This window comes from Sturnira hondurensis, unplaced genomic scaffold, assembly GCF_014824575.4.
Source record: "Sturnira hondurensis isolate 20B ecotype Veracruz unplaced genomic scaffold, ASM1482457v3 Scaffold0021354, whole genome shotgun sequence".
In the NCBI taxonomy this organism is placed as follows: Eukaryota; Metazoa; Chordata; class Mammalia; order Chiroptera; family Phyllostomidae; genus Sturnira; species Sturnira hondurensis.
In genome coordinates, this window is record NW_028093985.1 from 775,709 (window position 1) to 801,999 (window position 26,291).

General features: G+C 40.6%; 1 protein-coding gene across 1 annotated transcript in view; it reads right to left on the minus strand.

The window, feature by feature from the left end:
* The window catches only part of MRPS27 (mitochondrial ribosomal protein S27), a 77,435-nt gene that overhangs the window by 49,851 nt on the left and 1,293 nt on the right, over nt 1-26,291 (minus strand). The window contains exons 2-4 of the mRNA XM_037032127.1: nt 24,230-24,307; nt 8,047-8,117; nt 6,119-6,177 (exon numbers count right to left, since the gene is read on the minus strand). Of these exons, the coding sequence (XP_036888022.1) occupies nt 6,119-6,177; nt 8,047-8,117; nt 24,230-24,307 (208 nt within the window). The remainder of the gene's footprint in view (nt 1-6,118; nt 6,178-8,046; nt 8,118-24,229; nt 24,308-26,291) is intronic.

The window sequence follows — 26,291 nt, forward strand, 5'->3', positions numbered from 1 at the left end:
TTTAAGTTCCATCTCTGGTAACACCTATTAGTTTTTTCTTTCAATATTCACAGTTAATGTGGCTGGAACTTCAATTCCACCATTTAAGTCAATAAGGTTGAGTGAGAGACTAAACAAAACAGACCAAAAATAGACTCATAAACGGTATATGAACAAGTGATTATCACAGAGATTCAAAGGGAATTCAGTGCAGAAAGAATATTCTTTTTAACAAATGGTGCTGATATAACTAGGTATTCTTATGCCACGAAATTAACTTTGCTCTTTACCTCACACAGTAAAAACAAACAATTCAGAATGGATCACAGTTCTAACTGAAAACTAAAACTATGACACTTCTAAAACAAAACATAGGAGAAAAATCCTTGTGACGTTGTGTTAGGCAACTATGCCTTTGTTGTCATCAAAAGCACAACCATAAAAGAAAAAAATTGACAAACTATACTTCCATCAAAAATTAAAACCGCTTTGAAAAACACTGTTAATTAAATGAAAAAACATGACTATTAGAAAAAAAATTCTCAAAACTCAGTAAGAAAACTTGAGCACTCAACAACAGTAAAAGGCAAAAGATTTGAACAGATACTTCACCAGAGGAGATATATGTGTGGCAGATAAGCACATGAAAAGATGTTCAATTCGTCATCATTAGTTGTCAGGCAAATGCAAACACAAATCACAATGAGACACCACTGAAGCCCATCAATGCGGCTAAATGTGCCGGCAAAAACGTGGCGGACCTGAAACCGCTGTTGGGGTTGTAAGGGGTACAACCACTCTGGAAAACAGCTTTGAAAACAACCTACTGGATGTTCCAGCCACTCCAGTCCTAGATAGTCATTTGCCATTTCCCTCATCCCAAAAAACACATGTCCCTACTTGTACACAGGTGTTTGCAGCAGCGTGGACTGCTATGGGCTCCTAGGATCAAAACGTTCAGGCGACCCATTCATCACAGTGCAGGCATAAAAGAGTAACTATCCAAGGTATGAGACCACTCTGGGAAACTGGGTGGAATGTTAGAATTAAAGCCAGGAAAGTACCCTTGAAGGTTCCTCCTGTACCCCTTACATGCCTTCCATGGCCGGCTCCAGGACGAAACAAGAGAAGTAGGGAGAGAAGCACGACGTTCAAAGGCTGGGGCGCTGAGGGTCTCACCCTAACCCCCGGCACAGAGCTCTGCTGAGCCTCTGCCAAGCCCGGGACAGTGCCCCTCACAATCAGCTATTCTCTAGTGCACATTAACACTAAGAACCTCTCCCAGGACCCAGGTAAGGATCAGCAAAGAAGAGCTAAATGAAGCAGCTGGCAATATTAGAGTCTCTAAAAAATGCTCCAAGAGTCATTTAACTCCCCTTAGACTCTTATTCCTTTCCCAATAATGTTCAAACATAATGAGAGCTGGCAATATGCTAATAGAAAAAACTTTAACTTCCTCTCATTGCTGTAACACACAAACAGTCTCGATGCCCTCAAAGGAAAATGACTACTGCTTCAACTCATGAATGCTGTTTGGTCCCAGTAAACCCCTTACTCCCCTCTCTTTACAAGCAGACGTGCATTCTGACAACAGAGGCCTGGGGGAGTATGCTCACCTTCCAAGGAAGCATCAGAATATTCTGCTTGTTTAAAGTAAAGTTATTTTGATCCTTCCTTTTTAGGCTGGCTGCCAACTGGGACCTGGAGACACGCAGGCCGCCATCTGCCTCACCCCAGCTGTTCCTGACCTGCCATCCGTTTCCAACCAGGGACACCTCGTATCTGCCAGGTCAGGTGAACAACTGATGAAAGATGCTCGAGGCCAAGGTACAGCCTGGATGAATGCATTGGCAGCACACAGCCTGAGAAGCAACCTTGACTTCCTCTCACTAATGGGTGGCATGCCACTCTCCATGACAACACAGGGCTGTATTCTGAGGAAACAAAACGTTCCCAAGTAGCTCAGCAACAATCTTTTCTTACTGTATGACAGTTAATTCAGCTAAGAACTAAAAGGCTACTTTTAAAAAACGTTGTATTCTTAAGGTAGAATATGCTACACATGTGAGAGATTTCTATCACTTATCCTTTCGGAATGACGGTTATGATGCAGACTAAATTACCAGTTCTGATTACTGATGCTCCGATAGGAAGGGGAGCATGTTTAATTTCATGCATCTCTGAACTGCCGCGGTCCCAATATGATTTGAAAGTTTGAATAAGCCTTTCAAAATGGAATTTGCAAACGTCCTTGGTGAAGAGGCGGATACCACAAGGAAAGATGGAATTCTCAGGACTTGAGCTTGCATTCTATTAATGCAATAATCAAAAACTCTTATAAGGTTTTGTTAAAGCTTGTTATAACCAAGGAAATAATGGCTTTGTAGCATTTACCAATGCTACAATTTTACATGCAGTTTTATCTCCTGATAAGGGAGACAGACACAGAGCCTGCCTCAGGGCTCACTTGTCTGCACACATGGGCTTGGGAGGTGCTGAGCTCAGCATGACTGACTAGGTGGCCCAGGAAAATGATTCCACAAAATGATGCAGGAACACTCTGGATAAGCTCACTATAAAATTACACTGCCTCAAGCTGACTGATCTCAAAAGGGGATATTTCGTGGAGGGAGAAGCTAAGGTGATGGCTCGTAGAAAACAAATAATGAGATACATGGGATTTCCTCTTAGCTCTTCACTTCAACTCTTTCCTGCTCCACCGTGCTCTGGTCCCACACAAGCCCTTCAGGCTCCCCTTCCCTGTTTCCCCCTTTGTCTATTTTTTCACCCACCCAGCCATATCTGCACATATTCTATGAAGTTCCTGGACCAGGTTCTTCTTACCTGGTTTTATTTATTTACTATGTTTTTATTCTCTTATTTTAATCATTTTCTGTATTTTGTTGAAGCCCAACAGTTCTTCACATGCTTTTTCTTCTTGTTTCTTAGCTTTCACATTTTGTTTATTTCACTTCCATTTAGCGTTATGCTGTTTTAATCATTTTTACTCTTGGTTTATTTTCGCTTTAGACTGTGGAGAGTATTAACAGGTTTTTTTAAATTGTCAACCTATACAGTTTGTGAAATTAACTGCCTTAATTATCTTTAGTTCACATTATTCTTTTGTTTAAAGGCTCATTCCCCTTTTCTTGGTGTTTCCAGGCTTTACTCATCAGCAGCAGGACGGAGCTGATCAAAGGGCGGTGGCCCCAGACAGCAGCACACAGCACAGCGCAAATAGACTACATATTCGTTCTCCCTCCTACTGTCTGAAGAGAGGCCTTTCCAGCTTTCCTTAAAAGATCCCTGGGACTCTTAAATACTGAAGCCCCTACACTTTTAAACTTTTGGACTTCGGGAGATTCAAAGGCTGACAGCTTTCCTGGGATGACGGGATGATGACAAGCTGGCACATGGCAGCAGCATCCTGAACTGCTGGGACCGGGAACTGCTTACCTGAACACCCGATACAACGGCAGAGGCTCAATCAGCTCTCCAAGGATCACTCAGGGCATCCGCACCTCTTTGGCTCTGATGCCCTTTACATAATCACCGGGGAGATTTGATCACTAGAAGACAAGACCACGCCACAGCCACACTGGGCGTGCAGTGTCTGACCTCTACAGGCTGAAGTGGGCAAAGAGTTGAACTAATGACAGAGGTGGCAGTCTGAAGGCCTACTGTGAGCCTTACCCTCAAGATGGTACTGGCTGGGGAACGAGAAATCCTCAAGGCAGATCAGCAAAAAGCTGCGAGCTGCAGGATTAAGAAAGAGCCTCCATATTTCCTCATTCTAGACCTGTGATTGTAGGCTGACTCTGAGACGTGTCGTCATCCCGCGTACAGACACTGGCATCGCAACCATGGCATGCCGTAGACCTAGCAGGTAGAAACATCACAGGCCCTCGGTGTCTTCAGGATTAACTCTCCTGATTGCAACTAGTGGAGACAAACCCCAAGAGTTCACAACGGTAACTTTTCATTTTGCTGAGGCATTACTATGTTTTGTATTTATTCTCTGAGCTTGGAAAGCGGGAGTGAGACTCTTAGGTAATGAGTGAATCTAGCCAACCTCCATTATCTACATCTGAATGCAGCTTTATGGAGTTATACTTAATCTCATATATGTATAACATTCATCTTAAGAAGTCATAAAAACACTTCGTTCTTTAAAAAATATGCTGAGGAAGCGATTTTCTTACTAATGGAATGAGAAGAAAGAATAGGAATAAAAAAGTGATGCCACAGTTAAAACATTAGTTTTAATTAAGCAAAGGACAGGGTGATAAATTAAACAGGGGCTCAGATTTAAAATGGACAGAAGTCTTTTGTATGATCTACATGAAAATAGGAAATATTGAGATTTTGTGGAACTTTCAGTAAGACTCCAAGCCACGTGAAACTGAACATCATGTGATGAGTTATCTACAGAAGAGCTCACAGGTAGGACTTATATTTCTCAGTTAACACTTAATTCATCACGTACTCATCACTGTGTGCCCAGCACTTCGGACAGAGGCTGGGCACCCACTAGACAGACGCTCGGTGAACACGTGCTGAATGCTGAACCACTGAAATCAACGATATGTTACAGAGGGACTTCGGGACAGAAGAAAACTTGGCCCTTATTTCTTCCAAGACCACTGCACTATGTTCCACAGGACAGAATTCTATGAAATAGTTTCTACTTAGAAGTTGGAACTATTTTCTTCATTTGCCATAAATAAAGCAAAAGAATGAGGACTGGGCAGATGCCAGTCCAAATACACCTTTCACCACGGGCAAAAATAACTATCAAAGGAGCCCACCAAGGCCAAAGAACCACTAAAGGAAGGCAGGGCTTGCTCTCATCAAAGGATGCTTTTATGTGTATCTTAATGAAGTGTAGGAGGGCACTCACAGTTACGATTTCAGGACCTAGAGTTTAAACTTAGGACACTGTTAATGGCAACCTTAGATTTAAAATAAAGGTTTCTTTACAGTGTGGAATCTAATCTACTTGACATGTATATTTAAACTGAAAACGGCAAAAAGCTGGTAGAATTCACCCAATTCAGACAGGAAAAAAGTCTCATTACTATTTTGAAAATGAAATAAAAGGAAATTGAGTAGGTTTTCACTAACATAAAGAAAGCTTTTAAAAATGCACCCAGATGGAAATAACGGAAACTTTCATGACCGAAACAAAGTAGGATCAAATGGGAAATTCTAACACAACGCTTACTGGAAACACTTTAAATTTCAATCTGAGGCTATTTTTGGAACCAAGGATTTGGAACAAATCATAAATCAGATTTTTAAAACCACAATAAGGAAACACAATAAAAAGTTAGTTGTAAGGTACCATTTAGACAGGTATTTGATAGGCGTTGTATCAACTATAAGGATAAGCCACAATTTACTTGGCCAGTCACTTATTTAAAGAGTTTGAGGTTATTCCAGGCTTTTGCTGCTGCAGACGGTGCTGTACTGAACATGCTTCTTGTGCACGTGGTAGAGTGTGTCTGTGTGCAGTTCACAGTAGGGCTGCTCACAGCTGAGAGAAAGAATGAAGTAACTCGCAGTGCAGAAACATTTAAAATATGGCATTAATTAATAACAGGAGCCAAGTAATACATATAGGGTATATTTACCTCTGAATAAAAAAGAAGAGATAAATATACAATTTTTTCATCTATCAGATTATCAAAAAAATCCAAAAGTGTGACTCCTATTGGCTGAGCTGTAAAAACGGGCCTCCCTCATATACTGCTGCTGAGAACGTAAACCAGTTACAACCGCAAAAGAAAGCAATTTGGAAACAGCCATTGAAATTACAAACATAAATACTTATGAGACTTATGTGCAAAATTACATGTGTATAAGGTTATTAATTACTACATTGTTTATAATACAATAAAAGAATGCAAACAACTAAAGACCCATCAATAGGAGACTGGTTGAAACACTATGTTCATGGTATGGAATATTATGTAGACATAAAAATGAGGAAGCTCTCTGTATACATATAGAAAAAAATTTCCAAAACATATACTTAAAAAGCCAGGTGCTGAAAATTATATATAATACATATCACGTTTTGTGTGACAAAGAGGTGTGAGATAGGAGAGTATGCAAGCCACTGACACGGTGAACTTACTTGTACAGGTAATACTCTGCGTGATCTATCTCTTCTCGAGATGAAATGTTGTCCACAAACTAAAAGACAAAAAAAGAAACCTTTGGTTGAATACAAATTACGCCATATATTGGGTCTAATTCATACAAAAATCTTTAAAAAGACAAAACACCGACACCTAGGAACAAGGTTCATGTGGTGTGACTCCATCCTCAAAACCCCTGTGCTAATCCAAACCAAAAACACCCAGTGGTTTATGTTTTTCTTCTTATGTTTATGCTCTCTATAGAGCAACTTTGGCATGAAAAGATGTATCTGAAAGATTGAAAACTCTAATGGCTACAAAATGCAGCTCATGAGATGAAAATCTAAATTAGAGAACTCAATCTTAGAAGCATTTTTCTTACTCTCACTTAAGTTCCGCGATGGACCAGTCAACCAACTAAGTCTCACTCTGAACCACAAAATCTGTGAGTGTGCTCCTTAGTTCTAAACCAAGCAAGCAAACACAAGGGGCTATTCCAAGGGTAGATGCTACCCTAAAGTAGAGACTCAAAAAGATGGAGTTAGAAGATAATGGCAAGTGGTGAAAAGAATTAAAACCTCATGAAGAGGGAGAGGAGAGTAAAAAGGGGCAGACTTTCTAAAGGTGCCTCGGAGTGACTTGGTTTCGAAATCTCCTTAAGGGGCGGAGAGGACATGGTGCAAACACAGGCGCCTGAGGTGGAGGACCGCTCTCCGACCGCTCGCCGTGCGGGGTAAACAGATGGCGCAGCCCGTCTGGAACTCAGTTGCTCCACCTGCACAAACAGAATAAAGGCACCTGCCTCACCGGTCTGAGGCTCCAATGAGGAGATGTATATGGAAGCTTTTTCGGTTCTGCAGAGCTGCCTAAACCAGTATCAGGTATTATGACAACAGAGATTGTATCCATCATGTAAGGGGAAAACTGATGGTCTTTCAAACCCCTTTCAATCTGAACATTATGAGTCTATAAAAGTTATGACATAGTTAACCTCTTCCCCTACTAAAGGGAGAATATCAAGAGACAGAAAGAACCCAAACTAAAAATAATTGTTTCTTTCCTTTTCCTCTTTTAGATTTAAGAATAACATTGAATTTTATGGTGCTATTAATGTCTACAAAGAGCTTTCCCAACTAAGATCTCCTTTTAGCGTTGCATCAGCCCTGAAAGGGAGATTACTATTGTCCTCATTTTGGAAATGGGGAAAGTGAGAGGGGCCAAACCGCCCAAGGTCACAAAGTTAATTCATGACAAAGACAAGCTCAGATAGTATTTGAGGGGAAAAAACTTCAATGTCACAGAGACCTGGGTTTGAAGCCCAATTTTCCCACTTAGGACCTTGGTAAACTTGAGAAATTTATCAATCATTCTGAGCCTTTCATGTAAAAGGAGATAATAATGCTTATCACCCACAGCACTGTAAGAATTAACAAATGAGATAATGTATGTTAAGAAACCTGTACAACAGATGGCATAGAAGGCGTTTGGCAATGGTTACTATCAATTCCTATTCCTGATTCCTAGCCTAATGTTGTTCTCTATTCCATTGCTCTGCATTAACATTCTTTTAAAGACTTTCTCAGCCACCAAAAATAACTCCCAATATTAACAAATAAATACTATTCCTCTAAAGGGTGTCATATGAGCCAAAAAAATCATATTATATGACAGAATACCATATCCTGGAAAACTTAAAATAAATCAGATATGTAACAATGACCACTGACATCAGAGTCTGGTAAATTAGCTTTTATTTCAGTCAAAAGAATTTGCTACTTCATCATAAAATATCTATTAGTAACTACAAAAACATAACATACCTATGAAAGACATTCTTTATTTGCACAGCCTTATCTATATAGAGAACCTTTCTTGTTTTCTTCCACCTTCTTCTTTGAAAATACACATATTTAAGTTTTCTTACCCGTGCTATTGTTAAAGAACTAACAGGCAACTTTCTGTCATATGTCTTATCCATTAAAGACGCTAGATCAGCTGTGGAGACAAAAAAGAAGCTTGTTACACATACACGTTTACCAGGGAAACCTAACAGGTCCAACCCTGCCAGACGGCTGCCAGCATTATGGAACCAGTATAGCACAGATCGACTTTCTTGCTCTTTTTAGAAATTATTTTTGTATAAAGTAAAGAGGATAAAACAGTAACATTTAAAACTGATTTACTGAATTGCAGTAAAGATAATGTTTAAAATGCTGGCACATACTTAGCTTTTTAAAAATGTATCACTAAAGTGTCTCCGGAAGGAGACACAAGGAAGTGTTATTACTGACAGACTCTGCTGGAAGGAGTTTGTGGTCAGAGGCCAAGGGAAGAGTTCTCTTCACTGCTTACACGGTTTGCATTTTGACCCAGGTAATATATATTAGCTATTTAAAAGTTGTTTTATCTTCTTGTTCTTTTTTTTAAAAAAAAGGATAAACTTTATTAAACAAACTGAAAAAAAATCTCCCTTGACCTTATCTCCTCCTCCTAATTCTCCTGTGCTCTGCCCCCATCAGCAGCAAGGCAACTCAAAGTCCTACCTGATACAAGGGTGACTGCTTCCTTAGTCTCATTCTCACTTCAACTCTCTCAGATCAGATTTTGGTTTCCACCCCTCGCTAATCCCAGTGCCCTCCTCCCCACTGTTAAATCTAGTGGTAAATTCTTTTCTTGGCCGTTCGTGAGCATTTAATATAGTTGACCTTTGTGAAATACTCTTCTTTCTCTCTCGGGTTCCTTGGCAGAATCTCTGCCTCTTCTTGGGTCCTAAATGTTAGATTACCTTAAGTCTAAAGAGTAGACTCTTCTCTTCACCCACACACTCTGAGAGCCTTAGTCTTCATCTATAGATTACGGACTCCACACTTCCATGTTTACCCTGCCTCCTGCCTGTAGCTCCAGACACGTATTCCCAACTGCAGAGGTAGTATCTCCATTTGAGTGACTAATAGGTAACTAAACATTACACGTCCTCTTTATTCTCCAGCCTTCCACTCTGAATCTGCTTTTCTCCAAGCCTTTCCCATCTCACAAATGACCACTACCTTCAGTGGTTCACTCAGGCCAAAGATCTAGGTGTTATTCTTGGCCCCATCGTTTTTCATACTCCATAACCAACTGTCAGCACATTTTATGCTCCAGATTGGAAATATAATTCTTTCTCACCACTACCACTGCTAAGCCACCAACACCTCTCCCCTCCTGACTAGTCAGTCACCTTAACTATGACCCCCACACTTACAATTTAATCTACACATAGCCCTTTAAAAGATAAATCACATCCTTTGGAAAGCATTATGCTAAATGAAATAGGCCAGGTGGTGAAAGACACATACCATATGATCTTACCTATAAGTGGAACCTAATCAACAAAACAAGCAAGTAAGCAAAATATAACCAGAGACACTGAAATAAAGAACAAAGTGACAGTAACCAGAGGGGAGGTGGGAGGGGATTACAGCGGGAAAAGTGGGAAGGGTCATCAAGGAACATGTAGAAAGGGCACACAGACAAAGCCAGAGGGGGATAGGATAGAGGGTGGGAGGTGGGGATGGCTGGGGTGGGGAGAAAATGGAGACAACTGTACTTGACCAACAATAAAAAAAAAAGAGAGAGAAAATAGACAGGGGGGGTGTTAAAAACAGTATAGGAAATGGAGTAGTCAAAGAACTTATATACATGACCCATAGACAAAAATTAAGCGGGGATTACTGGAGGGAATGGGGAGTACCTCAGGGAAGGGGCAAAGGGGGAAAACTGGGCAACTGATTAGCTATTAGCATAATAAATAAAATATATTATTAAAAAAGATAAATCACATCCTGTCATTCTCTTTTCTCAATCAGCTAATAGCCTCCTGTTGTTAGTGTGGAATGAGCGGCCAGAGGGGAGATAAACACAGGGCCTTCAACACTACAATCTAACAAAGAACTTAACACAGGAGGCTGGAAGCAGACGCTCACACAATGACCCAGTCATCCTGAGCCTGGTTTGATAAGGCTGCCAGGCATCTGGAACAACAAGTGAAACTCTGATAGCCTGTGTCGGTGGAGGGGGAGCCCTTGAAAGTCTGTGTATCACCTCCACTGGCTGGGAAAAGGAAAACCTTGAGACTGTGTATTCATCCCAAGGCCTGGAAGGGAGCAGGGGAGAGAGTTCACAGTGCCCAAAGAAAAAAAACCATAAAACGACTTTGGTTAACTGTCCGCCTTCCATCACATGTGCAAAATGAACACATAGACTCTACAGCAAGATAAGGATTTGGGCTAACAGACCCCCACCCATACCTAAGTTTGGATAGTCAGATATCCCTGGGAAAGCTGGCACCACCTTTATCCGTCCATCAGTATGTAACTTCTTCATCCCCACCCCAAATATGTAAGTCCTTAGAGCAAATGACTCTCTTGACCTCCTCTCCTGGCCTTTTTTCTCTTGGCCTCATGGCTCTCTTGCCACATGGGGGACCCCTTGCCAGATAGCCTCTGGCCAGTGGTGGGGACCCTGGTCACCCTTTTCAGCCATCTGGCCCCTGGCCATCAGGATGCTGGCCACCCTACTCTTGCCACCCCTGCTCTGGCACCCTTGCTTCGCTTTCCTATTAGAACTTAGTGCTAGTGAACTTCACATGCACGCTAGTGGGCTCGTGGGCTCGCTGGCCTGAAATTCTCCACTGCATCGGCAAGAAGAACTGAGTTTCTGGGAGTTTCTCTAGTAACACTATCACACTTAGAATAAAATCCAAAATATTTCCTATGACCTGAAAATGCCTATGAGCTGGTCTGTGTTTTTATTTATTTATTTATTTACTTACTTATTTCTTTCATGCTTATAAGTAAAATCCATGGAGGCAAGAAATCAATTAACTGATAAATTCTCAGTCTGTAACAGTTCTATAAAAGGCACTCGATAGCCATGGCTGGTGTGGCTCAGTGGGTTGATCACTGGCCTATAAGCCAAAGAGTTGCCAGTTCGATTCCCAGTCAGGACACACGCCTGGGTTGTGGGCCAGGTCCCCAATAGGGGGTGTGCAAAAGGCACAACCACACATTGGTGTTTCTCTCCCTCACTTTCTCCCTCCTTTCCCTCTGTCTAAAAATAAAATAAATAAAATCTTTTACAAAAAGGCACTAAAAAATACCTAAAGAAATGAATATAAGAAAGGAAGGAGAGGAAGGGGGAAAAGAATGGAAAGGAGAGGGAGGATGGAAAAAGAAGTAACTGGATTTCCAAGTGGTTTTTTTTCTCCCCAGTGGAAGAAACCAGCATCAAGTAATAAGGAGACAGAGGTAATCCATGGACCAGCATTTGTTGAAGCCCCACTGCAATGTATTTATTAGCCTTTTTTCCTCTCCTTTCCTGGAGGTAATGATTCAGTAGCTACTAGGGGAAAGCAACTTTGCAAAATCCCTAAGACTTACTATGATACAAAAGTAATTAGATTTTCTTATGACTATCTTAAAGGCATTAACACCATGTGATTAAAGAATAGTAAAGACACCTTGATCCACCACTGCTGCCACACAAGCAAAGATATCCCTAAACCTCTTCACACTAAGGCAAATTAATATTGTTACATCTATTTGCTCACAGAACATGAAACAGCACTCCCATGACCCCAAATCTTTATAATCCCTTCCTGATAGAGGCCCCTGTGTTGAGATGACAGGCATTATGAACAATGATGTACCCATACTCCAAATCTGAAGTTTAACTTCAAAAACGTGGATCAGGATCTACTGGCCTAACGAAAACAGCCTCCATTTCCTCGTGGACCCCACACAGGGCGCAATGCAGACCTCAACACGGCATTGGTGTGGCTTCCGCAGTGGGTAACTCAAGGTTCCACTCTAACCCTTCACACCAAGACATGTTCAGCCCTGTGAAATCGGCTGGGGCCTAAAAAGGGCAACAGCTGCAAGCCCAGCATCTGAGGAATAACATTTGCATATTGCAAGTCAGAGGAAGGTTTGCTGCTGAATATAATATGTGACCAATCCCCTCAGATGACAGTGCTGTCGTGATGGACGAGGCAGAAAACTGCGTGGAGCAGGGCCAGCCAGGAAAGCTGGGGCAGCTGCGCCTGCAGAGGGCCAGCCCCACAGGCTTCTGGACTGTGGGCTTCAATAGTCAAAATCACACTTCGAGTTTCACTGAGGGGCCGGCAGATGCCCAGGTGCCGTTCAAAGGGATGTGCTAACACACATGCTTTCTTGCCTGTCATTCAGCACCTAGGGAGCACATATGACAAAGACTATACGGAAAACGGATCTGAAAAATTCTTCCTTTAACAAAACATAAAAGCTGTACATATAATGTAGGTTACGTTGAGAAAAAGACATGTAAACTAGTTTAGAGAAAACAATACCACTGACGATCTGAGGACATCCATGTTGAAGACCCCACATTACTTCAAATACAGGCATGTAATGGTTCACCCCTAAACCTGGCTGAGGATTTGAATCGTCTGAGGGGCTTTAAAACTCCAGATTCCTAACCTCACGCCCTGAGGGCAATTCTAATTCTGTAGCTTTGAGGTGAGACCAGAGGAATCCAAATTTTTAAACAAAGCCCCAGGAGACTGTGAGGCAGCTGCTCACAATCTGAAGACTAGAGGGGGTTATATTTGAAAAACACCATAGAGAGAACATAAAATAAGTCTTGGATATTCCTCCTAAGCTGGAGAAATATATTAAATGGAATTTTGTTTTTGAATAAGGAGGAACTAAATGTCCTTTAAAACATTCCTCCTCCTATAAAAACACTTAAATATTTCTAAAGTTTTTTCCAAATACGACTGAGCTTGGTTGCACAACTCTGTGAATGTCCTAAAATCAAGTTGTACATGTTAAAGGGTGTATTTTATGGTATGTGGATAAATCTCAGTAAAGCTGTTATTAAAAATACATGTATCTGAGCTTTCAAGAAGGTAGACGTAACTGTCAGAGGCCAAAGACAAGACAGAAGCACAAACTGTGAGTGTTTAAGGGAGCAGTGATGGAGATTTCCAGCCAAGATGGAGGTGTAGGTAGATACACTGTGCCTCCTCACACAGCCCAAATAAGGACAACAACAATTTAGAAACAAAATAACAACCAGAAGTGACAGAACATTGAACTGTACAGAAGTCTGACAAGGAAGGAGTTAAAGTAGACACATTCATCCAGACTGGTAGGAGGGGTGGAGTAGGGCAGGAGGGTGGAGAGAGACTGAGGCAAAGTGGTGGCTGGGGAACCCCAGGTGCGCAAGGCAGCAGCAGGTGGACCCACTGAGGCAGAGGACTGTGGAGGGGCGCGGCGCACAAGGCGGCTGGCGGACCAGGTGGTTTCACATTTGCACGCAGATAAACCAGGTGAAACTGGGGAGTGAGACAGAGGGAGCGCAACCCAGAGTTCCATCTCGGAGAAATAAAGCCTCAAACCACAGATTGAAAACACCTGTGTGGGTTGAGGTGCCGGGAGAGACTCCCAGCCTCACAGGAGAGTTCACTGGAGACACCCACAGGGTCCTAGAACATACACAAACCCACCCACCCAGGAATAAGCACCAGAAGGGCCCAGTTTGCTTGTGAGAAGCGGGGGAAGTAACTGAAGTCTGGCAGAGAGTGGAGCAAGTGCCATTGTTCCCTCTCGGACCCCTGCCTCACATATAGCATCACAACACAGAGACTGGGTTGCCCCCCACCCTGCGAACATCGAAGGCTCTGCCCCTCACTACGTAACAGGCATGACCAGACAAAAAAATGGCCCAAACAAAAGAACAGATCAAAGCTCCAGAAAAAATACAACTAAGCAATAAAGAGATAGCCAACTTATCAGATGCACAGTTCAAGCACTGGTGATCAGGATGCTCACAGAATTGGTTGAATTTGGTGGCAAATTAGATGAAATAATGAAGGCTATGCTAAGTGAAATAAAGTGAAAATGTACAGGGAACCAATAGTGATGGGAAAGAAACTGGGACTCATATCAATGGAGTGGACCAAAAGGTAGAAAGAAACATCCAATCATAAAAGAACGATGAAACAAGAATTTTAAAAAATGAGGAGAGGATTAGGAACCTCCAGGGCATCTTCAAACGTTCCAACATCCAAATCATAGGAGTACCAGAAGGAGAAGAGAAACAGCAACAGTAGAAAAGTTATTTGAACAAATAATACGTAACTTCCCCAATCTGGCAAAGGAAATACATTTATAGGAAATCCAGGAAGCTCAGAGAGTCCCAAAGAAGTTGGACCCAAGAAGGAACACACCAAGGCACATCATAATTACATTAGCCAAGATTAAAATGAAGGAGAGAATTCTAGAAGCAGCAAGAGGTAAGGGGTCAGTCACCTACAAAGAAGTTCCCATAAGACTGTCAGTGGATTTCTCAAAAGAGACCTTCCAGGCAAGAAGGGGCTGGAAAGAAGTATTCCAAGTCATGAAATCCAAAGACCTACAGCCAAGATTGCTTTATCCAGCAAAACTTTCATTTAGAATGGAAGGACAGATAAAATGCTTCTCAGATAAGGTCAAGTTCAAGGAGTTCATTATCACCAAGCCCTTATTATATGAAATGCTAAAGGGACTTATATAAGAAAAAGAAGATGAAAAATATAACAGTGAAAGGACAGCAAACACACAGTTATTAACACCACACCTAAAACAAAAGCAAACCAAGAGGACAGCTAGATCAGGAGTGGAACCATAGAAATGAAGAACACATGGAGGGTTAGCAACAGGGGAGTGGGAGGAGGAGAAGGGGGGAGAAGGCACAGAAAATAGCATAGACGGTAGGTAGAAAATAGATAGGGGGGAGGGCAAGAATAGTGGGGGAAATATAGAATCTAAAGAACTTGAGACACATGGTTATAAACTAAGGGGGGGAGAATGGTGGGGGAGGGAGTATGCAGGTGGAGGGGAATGAAGGGGAGGAATAGAACAAGTGTAATGGTATAATCAATAAAATATATTTTTTAAAAAATGATGAAATCCACCACTCTAAAAAAGCAGAAATTGGACCTATCATTTTTAGACCAGTAGGAGGGAAAATGTAAAAAACACAGGTAATCAATCCAAAAGAACATAAGGAAGAAGAATCACACAATATGTTAGAAGTATATCCAAATATGCCAGTAATTATGGCAATGGAAATAGACTACACTTTCTAGTTAAAAGATAATTGTCAGATTGCTTAAAAATACAAAATCTAGCTCTATGAACCATACAGACACAGAAGAATTGAAAATGAACACACAAAAAATACACTAGGCAAACAGCAGCCACAAGAACACTGATGTAGCTGCATTAGTACCAGACTCAATAGACTTAAAGGTAAAACACATTTTTAAAATACATTATGTGGGTCATTACATAATGATAAAAAAAAATTTGTTTTTCTGGAAGATCATTTCAACCTGGTGTTCACCAAAGCATCACAGCTTCAAAGTACATAAAATCCTTAGGGGGAAAAAAGGCAATCTCCTTAATGATCACAAAATCTGTGGCAGAGATGTGCTGGGAAAGAAGCCTCCTATAAAAGAAGGTGTTACCCAGGTCAAAGTTGCAAAGAGGAAGTTCATTAAAGCAAAGATGAGTCCTCTGTTGAATCCTGGAAACTTCACGTGAGAAACTGTTAGGTGGCTTCAGCTTTTCATGATTCCTATGTAACTGAACATCATCGTTATCCATTCTGTCAACAGTAAGCTCCTTCCAGACTTAGAAGCGTCTGTGCACCTAATCTAATTCACGTAAGAAAGAACCATATACATTATTACACTACCTAAAAGAAGTGATCTGGAAAAAAGGCAGAAACTGGGGTCTGGTTTCCCACATTTAAAAAGAAAAACATGGACAGATAACATGTAAAATGTATAGAAGTAAAAAAGGAAGGAGCAAAAGCTAATTTAAGAACCTTTTTAAATATAGATTATTTAGATTAGCTTATCTATTTGTCTCTCTGTATGTCACCAGAAACTTTAAAACAAATAGTTCCAGTAAAGGACAAATGTGAAGGCAAGCTTTGTACACACACACTGAGAAAATGAGCCTGAAGGAGGAGGATGTGCACCGTGAAGCCATCTCCAGAATGGCCAGCAGATGGCAAATACGAAACCAGGAAAATGAAGAGATGCCACAGAGATGCAAACACAGAATTGCCCAAGTTAGGAGGCAGGCTCCGCAAAATCCCCACCAGGCTTCCAGAGCAGGATTTGACGACACGGCAAAACAAACCTTGGCTGAAGGAAGAAGTGTCAGTAAGACAGGAGCACAGTGCTCAGTTTCAAACTGAATGCAAACGTTTCAATGGTACGCTTCACTCTGGATTCGGAAAGGGAGTTCTTAAAATAAATAAATTAATCTCCCGATGGAGCATGCCAATGCCTTTCCCCACCCCTTCAACCCGGATGCATCTTCCTTCTCTCTCCCTTTCCTAAGCTGTGAGGGCCCTTCTTTGGCCTCTGTAATGGTTCCTGAGCCCATTCCTTCTATAACTCACTTCTTCTACCTCTGTGACTCTTTAAGTTAACATGCTGTTATAAAAATAAAATAAAATTTAAAACACACACACACACACACACAAAGCAACCCAAACCCAAAGATGTCCCTCACTTTATGATTACTTATAAACTGAAAAATCAGAAATAAAATATTTAGGTCAGTAGGGCTCAGGAATCCAATTCAGTTCAAGTCACCAGGGCCATTACCCCTAGCAGGGTGACCCAAGCAGACTTCCTCCAATAGAACCTAGAGAGTTCCCCATCAGGCCTGCCCATCTACCAGAACCGTACCCAGTTTCCAAAGCTGTTTTCTCCTAAACCCTACTCACTGTATGAAAATCAACAGATGCTAATCGGCTAATGTTAATAACGTTCACCCTGCACCTCTGCAACAGATCTGCCTAATTGAATGCAGAGGCAATGCTTTCATTCAGTGCTTATTTTAACCAAGGTAATCCCAGTACAGACACAGTCTAAACCTGAAACCATTTGACTTGGAAAGCCCAAGAACTCCTAAGTTTCTATAGCCAGACCCCAGTGGGTTAAAATGAGTGGGGTAGTTAAATCCATGAATTCTTAATGATATTTTTAAAAAACATAGCCCTGGCTGGTATAGCTCAGTGGATTGAGCACGGGCCTGCAAACCACATGATCGCGGTTCGATTCCCAGTCAGGGCACATGCCTGGATTGCAGGCCAGTTCCCAGCAGGGGACTCATGAGAGGCAACCATACATTGATATTTCTCTCCTTTTCCCCTTCCCTTCCTCTCTAAAGATAAATAAATAAAATCTTAAAAAAAATAAAAAAACAACAAAAACCAAAACCTTATTGATCATCATTGGAGGACAGTAAGGACAGTTTTCACCTTATTACTGAACACTGTTCCTTCCATACAAAGTGTATCTCAGGATAACTGAACTGATAATAAAAACAAATTCTTTTACAAAAATTTTCTGAGGTAATAAATGAGGAAGGAATGGTAGAATTAAAACAGCAACATTTTGCAGCCCCCAATGAATTAATGGATCTAAGCAGCAATCATGAATAACCTTTAACATAAGGGACAACCACGTGCTGTGTGTCTCCTGACAAAAGTAAACAACGCTTATGAAGTATTCATGCCAAAAGAAAAACAGAAACAGAATGACCTTGAATCTGATCAAGCTTCCTTCTCTGCCAGTTTTATAGGGCATACGGAAGGTGGAGGAGCACATTAAAACCACCATAAGGATAAACCAGCAAATTTGGAACGTGGGAACCTATATAGAACAAAAGGCCTAGTTTTATTCAACAAATAAATTACAAGAAAGAGGAAAACCTACAAATTAAAACATACTTGAGATCTTTCAACACATTACAAACATGGACCTTAGCTGTATCCCATTCAACAAACTATAAATTAAAAAGAAATGTATAAGATATTTGGGAGAAATGCAATATAAAATGATGTTAAGGGATTAGTAATTTTTAAACATGAGAATGGTGTTGTTGTTATTTTTTAAACACCTGTATCTTTTAGAGGTACATATCAAAACACTGTATGAAAGATCGTATCAGATCATATAAAATGATCTGATAACAAGGACTTGTTAAAAAGTAATCTGGTAATGGGGTAGGGAGTTGATGAAACAAGACTGTAACAGCAAAACTGTAACCCCCCCTTCTTCTGATACTGTTTCTATAAGTGCTGACTCTGACTAGTATGTGGCTTGTAAATGAACAGCATGTTTGTATAGGAAAACCTAGGAACTAGTTTCAAAAGATATAAACTCCCATCTTCAAGCATCCCAGCTCTGGGAAATTTGCTGACCTTTAATCAGGGATCCAGGATGACGTGAAGCCAGGAATACTAAATCAGGATGACGCAAACCAGACCATCACTTGCCTTATGGGAATGCACTGTGCTTGTCTGCACATAAAGAACTTTTCAACCTCCTCCCTTGATCTCTTTGCTCATTTCTCCTTTCCCTCCTCATTAAAAAAAAAACAAAAAAACAAAACACGCTGTCTCCAATGAGAGGTGAAGATGGGCTTTGAGACTTGAGTCCCCCACCTTCCAGATGGCCAGCATCTGCAAATAAACCACCTTCCTTTTACATTAGCACCTGCCTCTCGAGTACTGGCTTTCATAGGGCAAGCAGGCGGACATGCGTTTGGTTATAAGACTGGGAGGGAATTAATAACTGCTGAAGCTGGGAGACAGTACATAGGGCTCATTATACTACTCCTTCTACTCTGTATATTTCTATTAAAAAAGACTTTAAAAGAGGCAAGAGAAGGGAGGGTCAACAACATAACCAACTGCACTGTACAAACCTTACGTGCATCCTGATTCAATCAAACCACTAAAAAAATTAGGGGAGTGTCATGGAAATGTGAACATTGACTGGGTATTTCATATTTAAACAATTATTAATATTTCAAGTCATGGTGGTATTAAAAATAACCTTATCTTTTAGAGACATATAAAAATAAATTTATTAAAATATAATAAATGACTTATGGCTGAAATAACATGCTACCTGTGACTTGCCAAAAGGCTCAGGACAGGTGAATGACAAGTGGAGAGGAAGTAAAGATTGGCCATGGCTAAGAATGGCTGAAGCCAGGTGATAAGTAAAGGGTACTCCTTGTACCATTCTACTTTTGTATATGTTTAAGATTTGCCACGAAAAACACTAAAAAATTAACCTATGGTGTTATAAGTCAAGATAAGGGTAGCCTTTGAAGAGGAGAATGAGGGCTACAATAAGGGCTTCTGGGGTTGTTAGGAATGAACGTTCTATCCTACACAGGTTTGTTCACTTTGTGACTTATCAATTGACATATTATGATTTGTGCACTTTTCAGTACATATTACACTGCCATCAAAAAATGTTCTGTTTTGTTTTAAAGCAAGAAACCCACAGCTTCGACGCAAGGGAAGACTATGGTGGAACTGCAGGTACTACAGCAATCACTGAGAAAGGGCTTTTTGGGTGGAAAGGCAATAGAATACAGTATGGCCTCAACTAAATGTCAGAATGTGGCATTTCATCTCTGAAGGGGAGTAAACAGCGCTGCTTTCGCTGGCTGTTGAGCATTAAATGGAATTATGCACATGAAATGCTTTACACAGAACCAGCACACAACTAGCAGTTAACAGAGGCTGTCTTTCGATTTTCATCTGAGGACCTGCATTGCATTCATGGCCTGTTTGCTCCCTAGACTGCAGTGCGGGTATCCTATACTAAATAGAAATCCTGGTGTTAATCAAGATCTCCCTGGTAATAAGCTACCTTCATACTGTGCGCTGGCCAGAGTATGAAGAGGGGAGACACCATAGCTGCATATCTATCTGAGAGAACCCAGAGCGTCTCCTGCACAGTATTCGGGAGGAAATCACTTAGGCCAAAGTCAGATGCAGATACAGATGCAGACCCAGGCCTCTTTCCTCCCCCCACCGCCGCCACTCCACCCAGTGCCCTCCAATGAGGATGCCTGGAGTAAAAGCTTCACCTCATCTCTCCTCTCTTCGCCAATCAGCGAGCTCGTACCAGATCCCCGTGCCCAATCACAGTACTCCACATGCTGGGAGGGCAGCCCTCTACGCACAGGCAAGAGGAGGCTTAGGAAAGGCTGCGGTGAAAGGTCCGGACGGAACGCTGGCTGCATCGCTGCGCAGGGGTCTACGAAGAGGCCGCACTGCCATCTACTGCCTGACCTTCCGCAGGCCGCAGCAGCCCAGACTACGCTCCGCCTGGGCGCGCCCTGCCCTCATCTCTCAGGGCCAATATTCCAACCGAAACACTCAATTTTGACTTAGGGAAAACGTAGTAAAGCACGTAGAAGCGAATGTGTGTTTTAATCACATTCTATTACACAGTAAGGAAACTAGTAGTCTCAAATAGCCTCTTTTCCTTCCAACCAGTTTGAGTTTCAAAACCTTATTCACCCCTACGTTTTTTTAGAGGTAAAATCAAGGGGCTCGGGTTTGTTCTTTCCACCTGTTTCTGGAGCATCTGCTGTATGTCAGGGTATTAGCCGAGACAGGTATTACCATCATCCCTAATTTATCGGTAAAGGAACACAGGTTAAGTGACATAATTTTGGAAAATTGGCAAAGCTGGGGTTCACACCTAGGTGTCAGCCCCCAGGTGCAGACTCTTCACCACATCACACTGCATCACCAAGTGTTGTGAGAACAGAGGGCAGGGGAAAATTTATTCTGTCTGTGTAAGGATTCAGGGCATACAAAGGGCATTCTAGGCCAAGAAGTATTCAATAAATGGTAGCTGGCACTGCTTTTCCAAGTATGCTAATCTTAACAGACAAGGAAATGATTACCCCCATATACTTAATTTGTTGCAGATTATTATGCTCATTCTTTAGCAAACAGCTTTTGCTTATTCAGGAATCCATGAGAACGTTCCCCTATATTGGTCCCAGAACAAAAGACAGCTGACTATATGCCATCCGAGGTGCCAAATATAATGGTATCATTTACTAATCTTCCCTTCATACCTAGGACAGTGTTAACAATAGCTTACCTGAAATTCTTCATTCTCTTCTCTGTACTTCCATAGTCCTTTTCTTTTAATTTGTATATAACAAGCTTTGCAATATAACTGAGCCCATGTTGGTTTCACCACTACAAAAGTGTTTCCAAAAGGAGTATTAATAGCCCTAGAGGGCATTATAAAATACATGGGGATTTTTTTTATCTTGACTGTCAGGATGACAGTGGGGCATTACTGGCACTTAATAGGCAGAAAAAAGAAAAATTAAGTAACCTGCAAGGCCAAGACTGCCCAACACATCAAAACATCGTCCCTGCTGGAGCTGGGAGCAAAGTTGGGGAGTCCTTGGGGAGCAGAGTTTTCAGTATGGGAAGGACACACAAATATGGACTAGGGGAAGGCCAGGAAGAACCTGTAGGGATGCACTGGAATCGGAGGTTTCAGCATGAACTGTTATTTGTAAAATACACACTTGCATGCATATATGCATGGATGTGCACATCTGCCTATTTGTGTATATATGGACACACATTTTCCTAGCTCTGTCAACTGAATGGGACAAACAAAAGCCTCACAGTGACAAGAGGACATCTAGTACCTAGATCTTGGTTTCTAGTATCATTTCCTACTGAGAGGAACTAGTACTCCTTGGAGAAATAGTTAATTTTAGGGCTAGAATAGGAAAGGTAAAAGATAAGCCTGGAACATTGAGAGTTGAAAGGGCCCCTACTACCAAATACGGGACAATTTGATCACCCAAATAATTAAGGATTGTGGCGAATCATTAAAAAAAAAACCCAAACATGGGAAATCCACAATCCAGAAGACCATATTGATAATGAACAGATAAATATAGTTCAAAGAAATGGGATAAAAGAAAGGGTTCTTGCTTATAGTAAAATACTGAGTACTAACTAGTAAATGTGGATGTATTAACGGAGTTGGAAAACCATCATTTTGCAACTGTCATAGTAAAGACTGATTCAGGCAAGATGTCTCAATGGATGCTAAATCTAGGGGAAAGCTTTTAATAAACAGGATATTTGCATATTGAAATATGTCCCCACAGAATGTCTTAGTCACAAGGAGAAAAATAATATCTATCTCTCCAGTGAGGAAAACAGACACACTTGACTGGGTGATCAAGGTTAACATCACCAGTGAAGGCAGATGGGCAACAGGTGTCTCTAGAGGTGCCTAGAGAAGGACAAAATGTCACTGACAATATTCTGACTGGGAAAACACATCTTGGATTTAATCATGATATCTCAGATAAACCCAAAAAGAATAATATCCTATTGAAAAAGGGTCTGGCTTCTTAAAAAAAAAAGTCAGATAATACATACTAAAGCATTCAGGATAAAGGCCTATACTATATGCAAAAAACTTAAAAGGTTAAAAAATATGTGCACATACAGAGAATGAAAAAGCAAAAACAAATGGGTCAAAATGGTTATGAAACATAAATCTGGACTAAGGATATAAGATGCTCTTAGTACTATTCTCATAATTTTTTGTAAATTACAAATTATTTCCAAATAAATAGGTAAAAATATTTGGTCCACATACTAAGCCATGTATGACATGGCAGACATTCACACTATTAAAAGAAATCCTGTTTAGAATGAACAAAACTAACTCAATTTTACACATAAAAATAAAGTACTCTGGGGGGGGGGCAGGATGAATTTTCCATAAATGCAAGTACTAGGTAAACTGAGGAAAGAAGAAAAGACAGCACTTTGACTCGTTCAGAACTTTACCAAGAGTTGTTGACCATTTTTTGAATAAAACTGTGTCACTTATGATAAAACCAAATGGTAATTGATTTTGCTAGTACACCATATCTGTATTCATCTGCATTTCTACCTGCTATTCATGGTGATTCTACATCATCAGTGCAAACATGTAGTTACTAATTTTCACACTCTCCACAGTTGTTTTGGCTGGGCCCTGCCCATACACCCACTTCCAGGTCTCATAGACCAACTTTAATGTGTTCCTGCAATCACACAGTCAGGGAGAAAACGACGAGTTTTTTGAAGACTCCCACCCCACCCTCCGCCACTCCCAAGGTAGCTGTTTTAAGTAGCTATAACAGGATCCCGCTCCTCCACCCTGGAGTTATTGGAAGAACTGATAAACACAGGGGCGTTTTCTTCTTATTTAACATAAGCCCCCCCAAAACTGAGAAAGCAATTTTGGGGAAATATTAGATCAACACTGGAACTGATCCAAAAATTACATTATTCCCATAAAACTGTCACCAATCATCTGACTTTATCACAATTACATTATGTGTATAAAATATTATATGGGGGGAGGGGAATAATGGTGGAAAGACAGGGAAGGGACAAGTTAAAGAACATGTATGAATGACCCATGGGCATGGATAACATTGTGGGAATTGACAGTGGGAGTGGGGTGTAGGATGGGTGGAGCAGGACACAGAGGGGAAAAATTAGGACAACTGTAATAGGATAATAATTTAAAAATCTTAAAAAGATAATGTTATATATATAGTATGTACATTTCTATAAAATGTTTATAGGGTCAGTGATTTCTTTTAGGCCTTGTTAATTTATAAAAGAATGGCTACTAACTGTGTAAATTAGGAACAGGGGCCTCTAATTAGGAGCCTACCGCATGAGAAGTTAGCCAACTATTTTTCTCAAATGGTTTATATGAGATTCTAGCACTGCTTTCAAATCTACCTATCACCTGGCAATGAAACAGAAGAGAGTCAAAATGCTTTCCAAAGACAAGTTAAGAAATGACAATAAAAAAAGATAAAAGTATGAAGTATATTTTTATTCGCAAATAATGTAAAACAGAAACAGGCTTCAGGGTAGCTAACTTGACTATACAATAACAATGGGAAAAAAAAGAGAATTGTTTACAAAATTTAGGAAGACTACTCATCAAGGCAAAAAAACCAAACCCCCAAACAGCAACAGAAAACCCAGGATAGCAAAAGTGATCCTGCCATATGTGAAACAAAAGTCTAGTTCCTTTTAAGACCTAAATGTACTTATCTGAATTGGATTATCACAAGAGCATCACATGAGTACGTGACTATATGATCATGAACATATGGAGTGACCGAAAATGACACGTAGGCACCTACCGAGGTGACAGTCTTCTTTTCCTCTTGCTTCCCATTTGTGGCTGTCCACATATGCTGCAGAAAGCAGGCATCTTTTGCCTGAGGAAAAGGACAATATCTCAACATGGATTCACAACAGGTTCAGTTTATGTATCTGTTTTATTTAAAATATCATTGTAATATGCTCAGTTTACTACATTACTTAAAGATTCTGACATGATACTGTAACCAACACTGCAGTTAGCAATTCAGTTCCTGACAAGATGCATTCATCCTCTAAGAAACAGAAGATGAGGAAAACTGGAAATTTGGCTGAACTGTTGCTTAACTCATTAATCGAATGTTTCGTAGTCATGAGTTGGTTCTCAAACCATTTCCATCTGACTTAGATCAGCATGTTTATCCGTATTTCACATAAAGTGAACAGCAGTATCTTACCCAGTACACGAGCACCAGAGGGGTAAGTCAGAGAAACCCAATACACCAAATCTGGGTAACTCACAAGCTGTTTTACCAGCCCCTGGCACAGTGACTGGCATAGGACAGTGCTCAACAAACATGGGTTCAAAGAATGAATGAGAAAGAATAAATGGCCACTTAATCAAAATTAAAAACTTTTGTGGTTCAAAGGGCACTATCCAAAAAGTGAAAGGAAAACTCACAGAATGTGAGAAAACATCTGCAAATCATTTATCTGATAAGGGACTTGTATTCTAAATGTATACAAAACTCTTCCTACTCAAAATGTATCATTTTTATAAAGATTTTATTTATTTATTTTTAGAAAGAGGATAAGGGAAGGAAAAAGAGAGACAGAGAAACATCAAAGTGTGGCTGACGCTTGTGCACCCCCAACTGGGGACCTGGCCCACAACCCAGGCACATGCCCTCACTGGGAATCAAACCAGCAACCCTTTGGTCCACAGGCCAGCACTCAATCCAGTGAGCCACACCAGCCAGGGCTCTTTCTACTCAAAATTTAAAAAGACAAATAATCGAAATCAAAATGGACAAAGGATTTGAGCAATGGTTTCTCAACAAACAAAAGGATGCACACACACAAACATATATACATACACATGAATGACCAACAAGTGCATGGAAAGATGTTTAGTATCATTTGCTAATAGGGAAATGCCAAATACATTGAAACACTACTTCACACCCACTAGGATGACTATAATCAGATAATAACAGCCATTGATATAAATGTAGAGAAACTGGAATCTTCATACATTTCAGGTGAAAATGTAAAACAGCACAGCCCCTTTGGAAAAGTTTGGCAGGTCCTTAAAATATAAACATGAAGTTGCACACAATCCAGTGATTCCAAAGGGAAGCAGTATGACTGTGGATTCAGATGGACTTTAGAGTCCCAAAGTCTAAGTTTGAATCCTAGCCTTGCTGATAAATGCTATGAAAATGTGCGCAAGTTGCCCAGGTCTTGGGCCTCTTTCTCCACATGTAAAATGAAGAAATAATGCCTACCTTGTACCATAATTTAAATGAATGCACAAGCAGTATTAAGTGCTTAGCCTAACATCCCCTGTGTAGTAGTTGCCCAATTAAGTTTCCTTCCTCCAGCCTCTTCATATCGTGAAGTCATTTTTTTGTTCATCTCAATAAATTTTCCTTTTGTTTTGATGTAATTAGAATCACTAGAAGCACCAAAGTGTTTCAAATATTGATTTGTCCTGAGTTTCTACAAAGTAGACTATTTTTCCTTTCTTGTCTTGTAATGTTTCAAGATGTTTTGATGACTTAAAGTCAAGCTCCTTATCAGCATTTTCAAATCCTGAGTGGTCCATAATGCACTATCCTACTTATTTATATTACTTGCCGTACAGCCTTCATTTCCTAATTGCAAGACTCCTTTCATCTATTGTCTAACCCAGTGCTTGTTCAATATACCTTTCTATTGATAGAATGATGGAAATGTTCAATTCTGAACTGTCCAACAAAGTAGAAACTAGCCCCAGGTGTCTACTTAAAATGACAGAGCACTTAAAATGTAGATTGTGTAACTAAGAAACAGAACTTTAAATTTCATTTAATATTCACTACTTTAAATAGCCATATACAG